This window comes from Watersipora subatra, chromosome 9 (genome assembly GCF_963576615.1).
Source record: "Watersipora subatra chromosome 9, tzWatSuba1.1, whole genome shotgun sequence".
NCBI lineage: Eukaryota > Metazoa > Bryozoa > Gymnolaemata > Cheilostomatida > Watersiporidae > Watersipora > Watersipora subatra.
The window spans coordinates 55,507,129-55,520,092 of record NC_088716.1 but is presented as its reverse complement, the minus strand read 5'-3'; the positions used below and the strand labels follow the sequence as shown (position 1 = coordinate 55,520,092).

General features: G+C 37.9%; 1 protein-coding gene across 1 annotated transcript in view; it reads right to left on the bottom strand.

Annotated features, from left to right (window-relative positions):
* LOC137403523 (uncharacterized) overlaps positions 1 to 1,967 on the bottom strand; it is a 40,065-nt gene extending 38,098 nt beyond the window's left edge. Inside the window, exons 1-4 of the mRNA XM_068089462.1 lie at positions 1,441 to 1,967; positions 1,183 to 1,350; positions 367 to 445; positions 98 to 284 (exon numbers count right to left, since the gene is read on the bottom strand). Of these exons, the coding sequence (XP_067945563.1) occupies positions 98 to 284; positions 367 to 445; positions 1,183 to 1,350; positions 1,441 to 1,942 (936 nt within the window). The 5' untranslated portion in view covers positions 1,943 to 1,967. The remainder of the gene's footprint in view (positions 1 to 97; positions 285 to 366; positions 446 to 1,182; positions 1,351 to 1,440) is intronic.
* Positions 1,968 to 12,964: the final 10,997 nt, after the last annotated feature.

The following is a 12,964-nucleotide window of genomic DNA, read 5'->3' as shown; positions in this document are numbered from 1 at the left end:
GTAAATCACTCATGATCTATCAATCAAGAATACAAAAACCAAACAAACTGTGTCAAAACATCACAGAAAGTTAAGTAGGGTAAATCCAAGTATTTACCTTTATGCTAACGAGCCTTTCAAGAGAGAGCTCAGATCCACCAAGGTTGAACCAACAAATAGGTGACAGCCTGACCCATTCTTCATCATTCATGTGTGAAGATACCGCAACCTTTAGATATCTGCGAAGTCGCTTTTTGCTGTCTTTCAACTTAACTGTCACAAATCCATCATGCATCACTCCAAAACTGCAATATCATACCGCAATATCATCGATAGGGAAAAAAGCAATCCACTCTAACGAATATAATCAACAATAAATTTACTCACTCATGAGCAAACTTGGAAGAAACAAAAATTCTATAATCTTGGGAATTAACAGAGTGGTCTCCTTTCCACCCATCTTCACCTAAAATAAAGAAGAATATCTGGTATGTTGGATTAAAACCATAACGGTTGAATGGCAGCATCTAACAATAATAGATGGTTAGAAAGAAATTAGTAAATCTTTAAACTTTTCATTAACAATATTTGTGAATAGTAATAGAATAAGGGCTGGGAAAGTTGGGTCAAAAATCACGTTTATGTAAGATATGTATGAGAAAACTACAAGTAATAGTAATATGACTAACGATGACAATAATAATGACTGAAGGCAGATCATGAAGAAAGGTGTTTTTTTATTTATAAATTATTCTTGACTCGATATTTAACTTAGTCAAACGGTTGTTGTTGAACAGTGCAGATTTAAGGCACTCAATGCTTTCCATTTATCATAATATCTGTTGTAGACCACCGTGATTGATACTAATCAAAGATATCGACATTTCAATGCATCTTCTCAACAATGTATAGCCTAAGAATTATTTTCAGAACTGATTAATGTCTCATTTCATTTTGTCTATAATATGGCTGCTAAAGTAATTTTATATCTGAATATAACTGTCAATTGTTGAAGACACATTTTCTAATTGTAATTTCATTTAAAACTTTCCACAAAAAAGGCTTTAACGATTGAGTCACTCATGTAACAAATCAGTGACTTGTACACACGTGCTTCAAGTTTATAAATAGTCAAGTAAACGTGCTAGCAAAAGAATTTATTTTAATTGATAGCAGCAATATGACGTGATAGTATTCACCTACCTAAAAGTTGTACACTCATTACGTAGCTGTCATCTCGAGATATATATGATTTGTACTGCACCAAGAAATCCGAGACAATAGGCATTTTCAAATGAGATGTTGGTGCGGTCAACGCTGATTCTGTTGACAACATGATAATGACTAGCTCGGTCATATGATTGATATATCCTGTAAAAATATTGCATATTAATTTGAGAGATAGAATTCAATATGTTAAGCAGACGGTAGCATAAGTTATTTTAACGGATAACTAACTACCTCTTTTGAATGGTGTCATCGATAAGACAGTAAACTCATCCGAGTAGCCACTGGTATCAGAGGTAGAAGAATATAATCCACATAATTCTAAAAAGAGTGATGGAACCGAGCGATGAATTTCAAACACAATCTCGACCGACTGTGCATCTGACAGTCTGTTACCAATCATGAATTGTAGTTTCACATTGGGATGCTTGCGTTCATCACAAATGAGGTTATGTTTGACGGCATTGATGTTGCTTTTTGCTGATTCCTGAACACATTGGTCGGTAGGTTGCTTAACAAAAGTGCTTTTCGATGCAGTAATTGCAGCCGAAACAAATGCAGCGTTTATAGAGGTGATCGCCGTAGGTGATGTTAGGTCGCGGCCACCGCTATTAGGTGGTGTTGACAGAACTAACGTGCTTACGATCGCTCTACTGAGTTGATCAAAAGACTTTTTACATTTACAACCAATCACAAGAGTTTTTAAAGGCAGCACATTTGTTTTCTGAGATTTCATAGTGCTCGGTTCTTTTGCAGATACCCAAAACCGGACACTCACATGGAGGCAGCCATAATGATTTTATCTGCTCGCTGACTAGCCTATGTTCCGTACGCTGAATGTTTGGCGAGGCACTGTTCCCGCTTTCATGCTAATAAGTCTGACTTACGACGCACAAAATTGAGGACAACTTCAAAAAGAAATGTAACGATTTGGTTTATTTAAACTCGTTGCTAGAAAGGCACATCTTAGAAAATTATAAGCCCCTGAATAGTAATTACATGTACAATGTACAGCAATTAAATATTAAAGGATGCAGCGAACGCGCACATAAAATCGATGCTATGTTACACATACCGTACAGGATGAAAATATCCGATGGATATAAAAATTCGCGATTTCGCGAGCAGTCAACTCCGCGAATTATTAAATTCCGTGAATAATTAGTTCTATTTTTTATCACAAGGGAGAATAACTACTGCATCAAATTGAAAACTAGTCGCTAGGCTAGTTTTTAATATAACTACTAAACGTAGGTGAGTTCCAAAACATTTTTAAAATCATTGCCAAGGCTTTGAGCTAACACCATTGCCAATGCATCACATTTATTTACAAAATTATTCAAGGTTGTCACGAGATAGGCAGAATGGCGTCATAGCGAAAATAGCCACTAGGCAGTACTAAACGTAGCCGAGTTCCAAAACTTCTTTAAAATCATTGCCGGGGTTCCGAGTTTTATTGCCATTGCAGCAAACTTTACAAAATTATTCAAGGTTTTTACAAGTAGTTCGGCATGGCTTCATCATCGCAAAACAGCTCTCCTAGTCTTTATACATTGAAATCAACTCCATCAATCTCGAATACCGAAGTTGAGGACGATCATGATTCTGATCTGGACATTATGGTATGTATTTGATGTGCCGTGCAGATACGTTTTTCCATTATTTACTGCATTAGTTAATTCTTTTGTTTAAAAAATGATCGCTTTCATTAAATACTTCAGCTATTGTTTTTGTACTTCCTTGACACTTGTTAAGATTTTTTTCTTTTTTGTGTTTACTGCAGATTGAGAATAAAACAACCTACTCCGATTACGAAAACTAGAGACAAGTAGTAATATTCATCAAGGCAGGAATATTGGCAAAGAAGCAACCAGTCAACCTAGACCCCTTCATTGACAACAACTCCTTGATATCGCTGCAGCAAACATGATTAAATTATATATTTTATTTCATGTATAGATATATTATAATTTATTGCAAACTTGAGTGTACAAATAAAATTTTACAAACGATGAATGGAGTAAATATAAACAGTTTAGTCTATATTGCGGTTGTCTAGAGCAAAAAAATTAAACTGATACTCTTGATAAGTGAATACTAGCGTGTAATGGCGCTCTCTGACTAGTTATTTTGGTAATAGCAGCTCTACATCGCTGTTACTGTCTTGGGTAGATGTTAAAGACGATTCTCTTGCTACTACATGGCTGGTAAGGAAGTTATCATCAGAACTCTCCTCGTAGCTTACTATTGCAAAGTTCTGCCGGCTGGCCAAAGATTTGTGCTCGTAAAGGCGTTTTTGCTCTTTTTTTTAAATCAGATATATTCTTCTCGTAAGTAGCTGCGGTCACTTCTATCTGAATTTCCAGACTTCCCTGAATGATTCGTGATCTTCTAAAAATGACATACACCACCCTTGCAATCATTGTTCTCCCGTGTATGATGAAAAATCTCTCTCTCACACTAAAACAAATAATGAATTGGTAGGGATGGAAAACATGAATATTGCGTTTTACCGAAGAACCAAAGTAAGATTCAACTAATTTAGTAAATGTGAAAAAATCATTACTTACCACAAATTGTTGGTTCATCAAAGGCCTCCAAATCTGTGAATATTCGTGAAAACTTCTGAACGCAACAAAGAATTTATAGCATAGTATGATCCACCCGTAGTTGTAAGCTAAATAGAAAACGGAACGCGCAATGCGCGCAGCCGCGCATGCGTAATGTTAACTCTATTGCTAGACGTAATAGAGTTAACTCTTCCTAGAGAGTGGCAGTTTTCATCCGCGAATAAATTCATCCGCGAATATGCATGAAAAGACAATTTTCGCGAAATATAACTCCGCGAATAAATTCATCCTGTACGGTAATATAGGGAAGTAAACTCGCAAAAGTGAGCGGGGGGGGGGGGGGACAACCCCTACCTCTAATCACTGCACTGTAACCAACGCTACAACCTGCTCAACCCAACAGGAAGGAGCTGAAACCGACTCATTTATGCTCTGCGGAACCCAACAGAGTGCACAGAACCCAACGTTGCCGACTGTACAACCTGCTGAAACCAACAGGAGGGAGCTGAACCCAACTCACTTGTGTTCTGCTGAAACCAACAGTGTGCACTGAAACCAACGCTACAACCTGCTGAACTCAACAGGAGGGAGCTGAAACCCACTCATTTATGCTCTGCTGAACCCAACAGAGTGCACTGAACCCAACGCTGCGGACAGTACAACCTGCTGAAACCAACAGGAGGGAGCTGAACCCAACTCACTTGTGCTCGGCTGAAACCATCAGAGTGTGCTGAAACCAATACAACCAACGTTATAACCTAAACAACTAATACTTAGTTCAAACAGAAACTAGATTATTCTGACACGAAATCATGAACATAAGAAAATTCTTGAAAGGAGTGAACAATAAGAAATAAAATATAAAAGACGGTTCATTGCATAAAACTCTTAATACATGGTGACTGTTATCTTTTCTAGGTCAACTACAGTTCCAGAAGTACCTTATCTATATATATGGCCCAAGTCACCTTTTTCTTTGATCAGTCTATTATGCTTTTCTGCGTCAAGTGTCCAAAGCGCTTCGATGAGCCTGACGTCGTTGGGGCTGATCCAAATAGGACAATTCTTCGGAGTTATTCCTCCCACGGCCTTTTTCAGAGCCACCACTCTTTTCATAGAGTTTGTTCTTTAGAATATTTCGCTTGATTTTTAAGTTTACTACGCTATCCCCCGCTAAAACTTCATTCTGTCTCAGAATGGCATTATTTATTTGGCAGACATTCAAGTGGTAGTCCTGTAGTTGCTGACGTAATTTAGTAGCCCGAGGCTGAATTGACGGAATGGTATGATCTCCCACCTCAGATCTCTCTGCGTGCCCCGAGAACAGAGGAACGCATTGCCTCATCTCTTTTAAGTCAGGAGGGCAATCTGTTGACTTAGGTCGACTTTCTCTGCAATTTCTGGTGGTGCTTAGTTTAATACTTCTTTCATATTGAATAGGGGTTCTGTCCTTGCACTTTATTTCAAGTTTCTGATTTGGCAGGTGCTTGCTCATAGTGTAGGGACTAACATTTTTCAGTTCAAGTTTAGTGCTGCATCTTTTCCTTTTGAAAAATGACTTCAATGAAGCTTTGGTTTCGACAGAAAAGGTGGCAGGTTCATCTTTCATATCATCTTGGATTCTCCACCTTTGTAGACAGAGTCTAGTGCTTCCTTTAAACAAACTGTGCTGCTTCAACTCCTTTATTGACTTTTCAACATCAGCTTTTTGTATCGGCTCCAGCCGATATGCTAGCTAATTAATGATTGGTCTATCCTTCGTAACCGAGATGTCATGTTTTACTACCTGGTCGCGACCAACATCATCTGTGCTGGAGCTGAACACTTTCTGGTGCTTTATCAGTGATGTTTTGGCTTGCTTTAGCTCCATTTCTGAAGGAGATTGCGTCCACCTGGGTAAATTTTCATCGAAGTGTTTGGGGCATTTAGTTCTATTGCAGTCCTTCTGAAACTGCTCTTGTCTTTTCATGGGCATACAGCCGGCCACCTTTCTTCAAGACAGCAGATGAATAGGTTTATTGCTTGTGTCCACTGTGTTGTTGACTGTTCAGTGCATAAAAATCTTAATACATGGTGTCTGTTATCTTTTCTAGGTCAACCACTGTCCTAGAAGTACCTTCTCTCTATATGTCGCGTGAGTCACCTTTTCCTTTTATCAGTCTATTATGCTTTTCTGCGTCAAGTATCCAAAGCGCCTTGATGAGCCTGACGTCTTTGGGACCTATGCAAATAGGACAATTCTTCATAGTTATTCCTCTTACGGTCTTTTTCAGGGCCACCCCTCTGTTTATAGAGTTTGTTCTTAGAATATGTCGCTTGATTTTTAAGTTTACTACAATAGTTTGGCTTATGGGAAAGACATAAGTTTGTAGAAAACTACAAGTACTCACTATTTTCTATCGTTATCGATATATTCATTGTATTATATGTTATGTATTCATGAAATCCTACAATCTTCATACCATATTTTACAATGCAAACATAAGTACTTATTTAGTAAGTAGTATTAACATACCGTATTTATGCATTAGATTATTCTTATCATGTAATGAGTGTGTGAATATATTTATATGGACCAGTGTAGACTTGTGTTTCTCACTATGATATTAAAAAAACGGTATGTGTAATCATGAGGTCACAGGTTTTGCACTCAACAGTACTATAATTAAGATGATCTATTGTCTTCTCGATATTTTGCAATATACTAGTGCAGGTCTGTGTTCCTCAATCAATGATGTTATTAATATCATTAGGAGAATACATGTTCTTTATGACATGTTATAAATATAATCATGTAGGCCTAAGTTTCTCAGTCAATGATATTACATATATATTTGCACATTTTGTTAGTTTGTACAGGCAGATACAGATAGAGTAAATGGTGGATTAGAATTCACAAAGTTCATTATAGCAAAACATCCCATAGTGCCCTTCCACCGGAAGTCACATCTATATCCAGTTGATACAATAATACACATCTTCCCTCTCCAGAAAGATGGAAAGAACATCCAGCACGAAGTACAATTTTTGACAAAATCCGTGGTTAGTTGTGACATTCCAAGCCACCAAAGAGATTTTCTGGCTCTTTCATGAGATTTCGTCACGCTTTGGTGGCCTTGGTAATCTTGATTCAAAACTGCCAGTCGATTAATTTGAGTTATAATAATTCGACTGTCTGGGGCCAGAATCTCTCCTATCAGAGAAAGCTTTTGGTGATTCTCAAAATACGGGCGGAAGAGGATCTTGGTTGATGGAAGGTAAGCAGGCCACCCATTCTTAACATACTGTATGACCCTTGCTAAGGCTTCATCTTCTCGCTGAAGTATGCTTAGTTTGTGGAGGCAAGCAGCAAAAGCAGTCTGGTACAGTGCATAAATAGCATGAAGTTCTACATCACCAGTGAATGCATGATCCTCGTTGGAGGCAACAGCGCAGGAGCGCAACAAGGCGTCTGCAATTATATTATTTTTTCCAGGGATGTAGTTGATGTAATAATCGAACCTCATGAGTCTCATGTGAAATGAGCAGGAAGCTTATCTATTTCAATATCATTCAAGAGTGGCACGAGAGGCTTGTGGTCAGTTTTTATTGCTACCTTCAGGTCTATTATATACTGCCTGAATTTTTTGCAAGTCCAGACAACCCTTAGTGCTTCCTGCTCAAATCTGCCATCATCTTGTCTCTGCAATACAGCGGCTCGTATGCCTTCACATTACGCATCACTCTGAATTATTGTTTCCTTACTCGGGTTGTATGCGGCCAGCTTTACAGATTTTTGTAGCTCCTTCTTGATTTGCTTAAACGACCGTTCTTGTGATTTGGCTCAGTATCAAATGCAGTTTTACGCAACAGCTCACGTAGGGGGTACTAATACTTCCAAGCTGAGTTGAAAATTTACTAAGATGGTTGCACATGCCGAGAAAGCTACGGACATCTCTAGTGCATGTTGACAGGGCAAAACTTTTGATGCCTTGAATTGAATTTGGACTAGCTCGTATGCCAGTAGATGATGCCCTAGAAATGTTAGCTGGCTGGAGAAAAACTCACTTTTAGAGGTGTTAAGGGTCATGTTTGCGTCCGAAATTCTCTCCAGCATTGCACGAACCCAGGCGTAATGTTTTTCTACATGTTTTCCCCAAATACAAACATCGTCCATGCAACAGACAACTCCTTCAAAGCCACTAAGGACTTATGAAACAATTTTGGAGAAAATTTCTGAGCTGGATGACAAGCCGAACGGTAGGCAGTTGAACGCAAACCTCCCGAATGGGGTCAAGGATGTAGTCAGGTACTTATCCTGCTCTTTGAGGAGAATTTCATGAAATCTCGAGTTGGCATCGAGTTTGGTGAAGATAGCGCCTGTACCCAACATAGCTAAACTAAACTGAACGTGAGCCATTGGGTACACTTCGCGTCTCACCCGCTTGTTCAGTTCTTTAAAGTTGACACAGGTTCTAATTTCTTTGTCTTTTTAGGCACCACTACCATAGGCGCGCACCAATCGATTGGTCGATTTATGGGAAAGATAATCTTGTTAGAGACCATGTCTTGTAACTTTGATTTAACACTGTCCATTAGCAGATACGGGACTGTACAAGATGTGTGAATGGCGAACGGTTTGGATTTGTCACTCAACTCAATACCTACGCTATGCTCCATCTTACCTAGCCCTACAAAAAGCTTGGGAATTCTAGCCTAAAAATATCATTATCGTTACCTACATTAGCAACATCACATGTACGTGCTATTAGACCTAGGCAAACACAAGCATTTCTACTAAGCAGTGCTTTCGGTTGGTCAACAATGTACAATATTTCGTCATGACAGGCGTTATCGACAATTAGCCTACTTTGGAAGCATCCTAGAACAGGTATTACATTTTCACTGGGGCCAATGAACCTTTTCTGGAACGCTTCTAACTGAATGTTTGGACATAGTTTACTTGGCAAGACTGACACATCAGCTCCGGTATTAGGTTTGAATCAAACTGGTATATCGAGTTTGTCTACCACAACTGACTTGAACTACACGCTGGAGTCAAGAGATTCATTATGACTAGTAGATACTACCTTCCTCAAAAATACCTCCTCATTGGCAGCTACCTCGTTGACTTGTGTTTTAGAGTGGGTAGGGTTAGTTGAAGCAAACCTGCACATTTTACTACAATGTCCAACACTGCCACATGTATTACACTTGGCGTTTTTGGTGGGGCAGGTGCCTTTCTTATGAACGAGATACCCATCTTTCGAAAACGGTTTATTACGAGTATCTGTCTTAGTAGCAGCCGCAGAATTTCGGTTTCCACCAACTTTAGAACGTCGGCGACATGAAGGTTGATGTATTGCATTGACTGAATTTTGTACATCTGCACTTGGAGTAGGATAATAACTGGCAAGTTCTTGAATGTGGATTTCAACTTGCTCAGACTGACAAGCCAAATTGATAGCAACTTCTTTGGTTAACTTATTCACATTCATTTTCTGCATCTCCCTGCTGCAGGCCACATCCCTTATGCCTACTACCAATAGGTCACATATCTGCTCAGATCGACTAGCAAAATCACAATAATCAGCAATGTCATTCAATGCTCAGACATACTGTTCCACCATTTCCCCAGCTTGTTGATCTCTGTGAACGAATCTTGATCATTCATAGATAATATATCTGCGTGGAGCAAAATAGTTTTTAAATGCTGTAGTAACAGTGTTACAAACTTTGCGCTCTGCATCAGTCAGGTTCAAACTTGCAAAGATACTCTCACTCTTACTACCCATGCAGTACAAGAAGCTGCTAATCTGCAGTTCTTGCTTCTCTTCTTCTGAGAGTTTGGTAATGGCTCGATATCTAGTTAATCTCAAAAACCATTCTGACCATTTTTATGATTCAAAGTCAAATTCTTGAGGTGGGATAAATTTGGCGCCAGCCGCCCTAACGCTAGATAACACAAAATTTAATTAATGCACATAAAGTTAAAATCTACACAAATTTGACTCCTGGGACAATACTGACACGAAAAAAATTCTCCAAGCATTGATTTACAACATGTAACTATTTAAGCTGGCCACCATGTTAGTTTATACAGGCAGATACAGTTAGGTTAAATGGTGGATTAGAAATCCCAAAGTTTATTACTGCAAAACATCCCAAAGTGCCCTTCCACCGGAAGTCACATCTATATCCGGTTAATACAATAACACAAAACATTTGGTTATCTATTTACTTCTTTCATTCATCTAGAAAGATTGAAAAAAGTAAACAATTTAGAGTAACAAATACAACCAGATCTCAACACAGAATGCTACTAGCCTGTTCTTTTCTTTAGGTACTATCCTCTGAGCAATTTATTCAAAACGGATATTTTCAGTCTTTACCAACATGCAGTACACCGATAGCTACAGCCATTACTGCAAATCCCGTTTAAAAATCGTGTCAATTATTGTCTCCTCATTGCAAAAAGTTTGACCAATTAAAATATCTACCAATCACCTTAACGAAATAAAGATAAATATATGTACTGTACTGTATAGAGAAACACACACATACATGTAAAACAATATCAACGAAAGAAATTGGTCTTTTTTGAGTTAAATATTATGGAATATAGCAATATGATTTTCAGGGACTATTCACTCGTGGAATATAAGGATAATTTTTAATAACTTCCAATGGGTACCAGCGGGGCCACAACCTAATCTGCGCTGAGTTAGGGCCTTAATTTACAGGTAAGTGATGCTCAGTCTGCCATGTTCATAATTTCTGTACACAGAATGCAGATGGACACAACCATCTTCCCAATAATAGCAAGATTAGGTATAAACAGTAGCAACAGAACCTTTAAAATAGATCAAATAAAGAGAACATACACCACAAAAGAAGCTCAAAAAACAGGAATCATGAGTATAGAACTGCTTTGAGAATGCAGAAGCAAGTAAGGAGAGTTGAAGCTGTTATTAACATGTTATTCTCAAACTAGCCAAGCTAGAATTATTTGTACCTGTAGTCAGCAGTTTTACAGGCCAGAGAACTTACAAAATATTTCAATTTGAAGAATTGTTGAGTGTAGCAGAACATTTATTCAGATAGTTTATCTAAATAATGTTTAACGTAATTGATATAAAAGTATAACACATTTTGTGCCAAGATGTCGGCGTGCATCTAACAAAACTAGCCTAATCTAAAAGCACCATTAAACACCGACCTTGTTCACGCTGTTTAAATTAATTATGTTTAATTAACGTTGCCGGAAACAAACAAGAAATCTTTTAACAAGAACTCGAACCAAGCTGTGATTTTTTTGAGTTAGCAACAACAAGTTTCTTTGTGCCCAACTTATTATTTGTCAGCCATCATAGGAGCTTTAAGTTTAGTAAAAAGTGAAACACAGTACATAGTAATTATTTCAATTGCCCAGCATTTCTACATAGTTCTTATTTAGGTTCGCTGGTAAAAATTCAGAGTTAGTGATACCACAAAAGTGGCACATAGCTATGAAAAGCAACAATTTTTGCTGCACAAAGTGTAATAAGTTTTATAGAAATATTGAATTAGCCAAATACTTAATGAATTTGAGTAACTTACCTGGAAAGCTAAATCTTTGCTAAAATCCTTACTAAAACTATAGTAAAGATTGTAAAACTGGCCCAAACTGCGTTTGGGCCAGTTTTACAATCTTTACTTTTGGGCCAGCTTAATAATTTTTGGGCCAGCTTAATAATCGTTACGCGTAATGTTCAACAGTGCTAGTTATTAACCTCAAGCATGCGCTTTAAGCGTGAGTATCTTAACCAATGTAATGACTATTTTCCCAATAAATCCATTTCATGTAGTGTAATGGTTAAATTCACGTCCTCTAGATCTGGAGGTCTTGAGATCAAACCCAGTGCTGTGCGGGTTCCTCATTTCTATATTTTAATTACTAAAACTGGACACAGAGTTTAACAAAAAATCAAACACTGAAAATTATATATATACTAGTTGCATTACCCGTCTACGGGAACAGATTCACGTACAGCAAGAGGTTTATTGAGAGTTGTCTTTCGGACTGTAAAACAACTCCAGATATGCAGTCTACTGAAATTGTTGCCCTGATTGTTGCCCATATGCATACACATATGCAGTCATACATGTCAATAATGTTGAGAAAACAATGGAAATATGCAATGTGTTTTACAGCTAGTCTCCAATGTATCAGTATCATACCACTCTAGTTGGAGTTGTCCTGTTTTTGTACAGAGAACTGATAATGAAATTGACATTGCTAGACAAACTGAAGTTCTTCAAACTGGCAGTATTGATAAATTTCGCATCTTTTAAAAAATTCTACAAAATATTTTGCAATCGCCAGCATTTATTGAATGGAAACTTCTACATGCTTAAAACACTAATGGCTCACCAGTTCTTTGTCTATAGCATGTGTTTTGACATGGTATATGCAAACAGTGCAGCAGTGATGTGGTTGGGTTGACAAAATTTATATATATATAATAGCACAGACAGTACGATGTCAAGGCAGATACAGCATTAGCACTTTACAATAATAAAACATAACGCCAACATGATAGCCTTTTTATGAGATACAATAAGGAAAAAGATGCATGAAAATATATATATAGGCCTATTGAAAAATATGTTAAAAAATGCTGCATGTGGATAATATATAGGTATAGCAAAACATGAAGAAAATAGCATGACATAACAATAACATAATGTTAATTCAATGCAAGCATGACGTAACAATAACACAATGTTAATTCAACGCCACACTTGCGGATAGACAACATTTTTTGTTTTTTCTGTCGGGTGTATGAACAAACAGTTTTCGGCTTGTGCCTACTCTTGAGCAGGCGACGTACAGCTGGCCATGGCTAAAGCAGGGTGACAGTAAGTCGATACCAGCTGCTCTCTTTCTTTTCACCGTCGCCTATCGCAATGCTCGGAGTACCCGTGCCAGTTCTGTAGTAGTAAGTTACAGTACCCGTAGCTGGCAAAATATTAGTAACTCAGCTGCGGAAAGAAATGAACATGTTTACGATCACGAACAGTGGCAAATCCAATGTTCTTTAAGTAGTGGAGGTGTGGCAATTCATATACAATACACCATTGAATGAGAAGTACTTACCTTCTTGAAGTAGAAATTTAGTAGGTAAAATGCAGAAGCGGTGCCCGTGCAAGTTCTGTAGTAGCTGTAG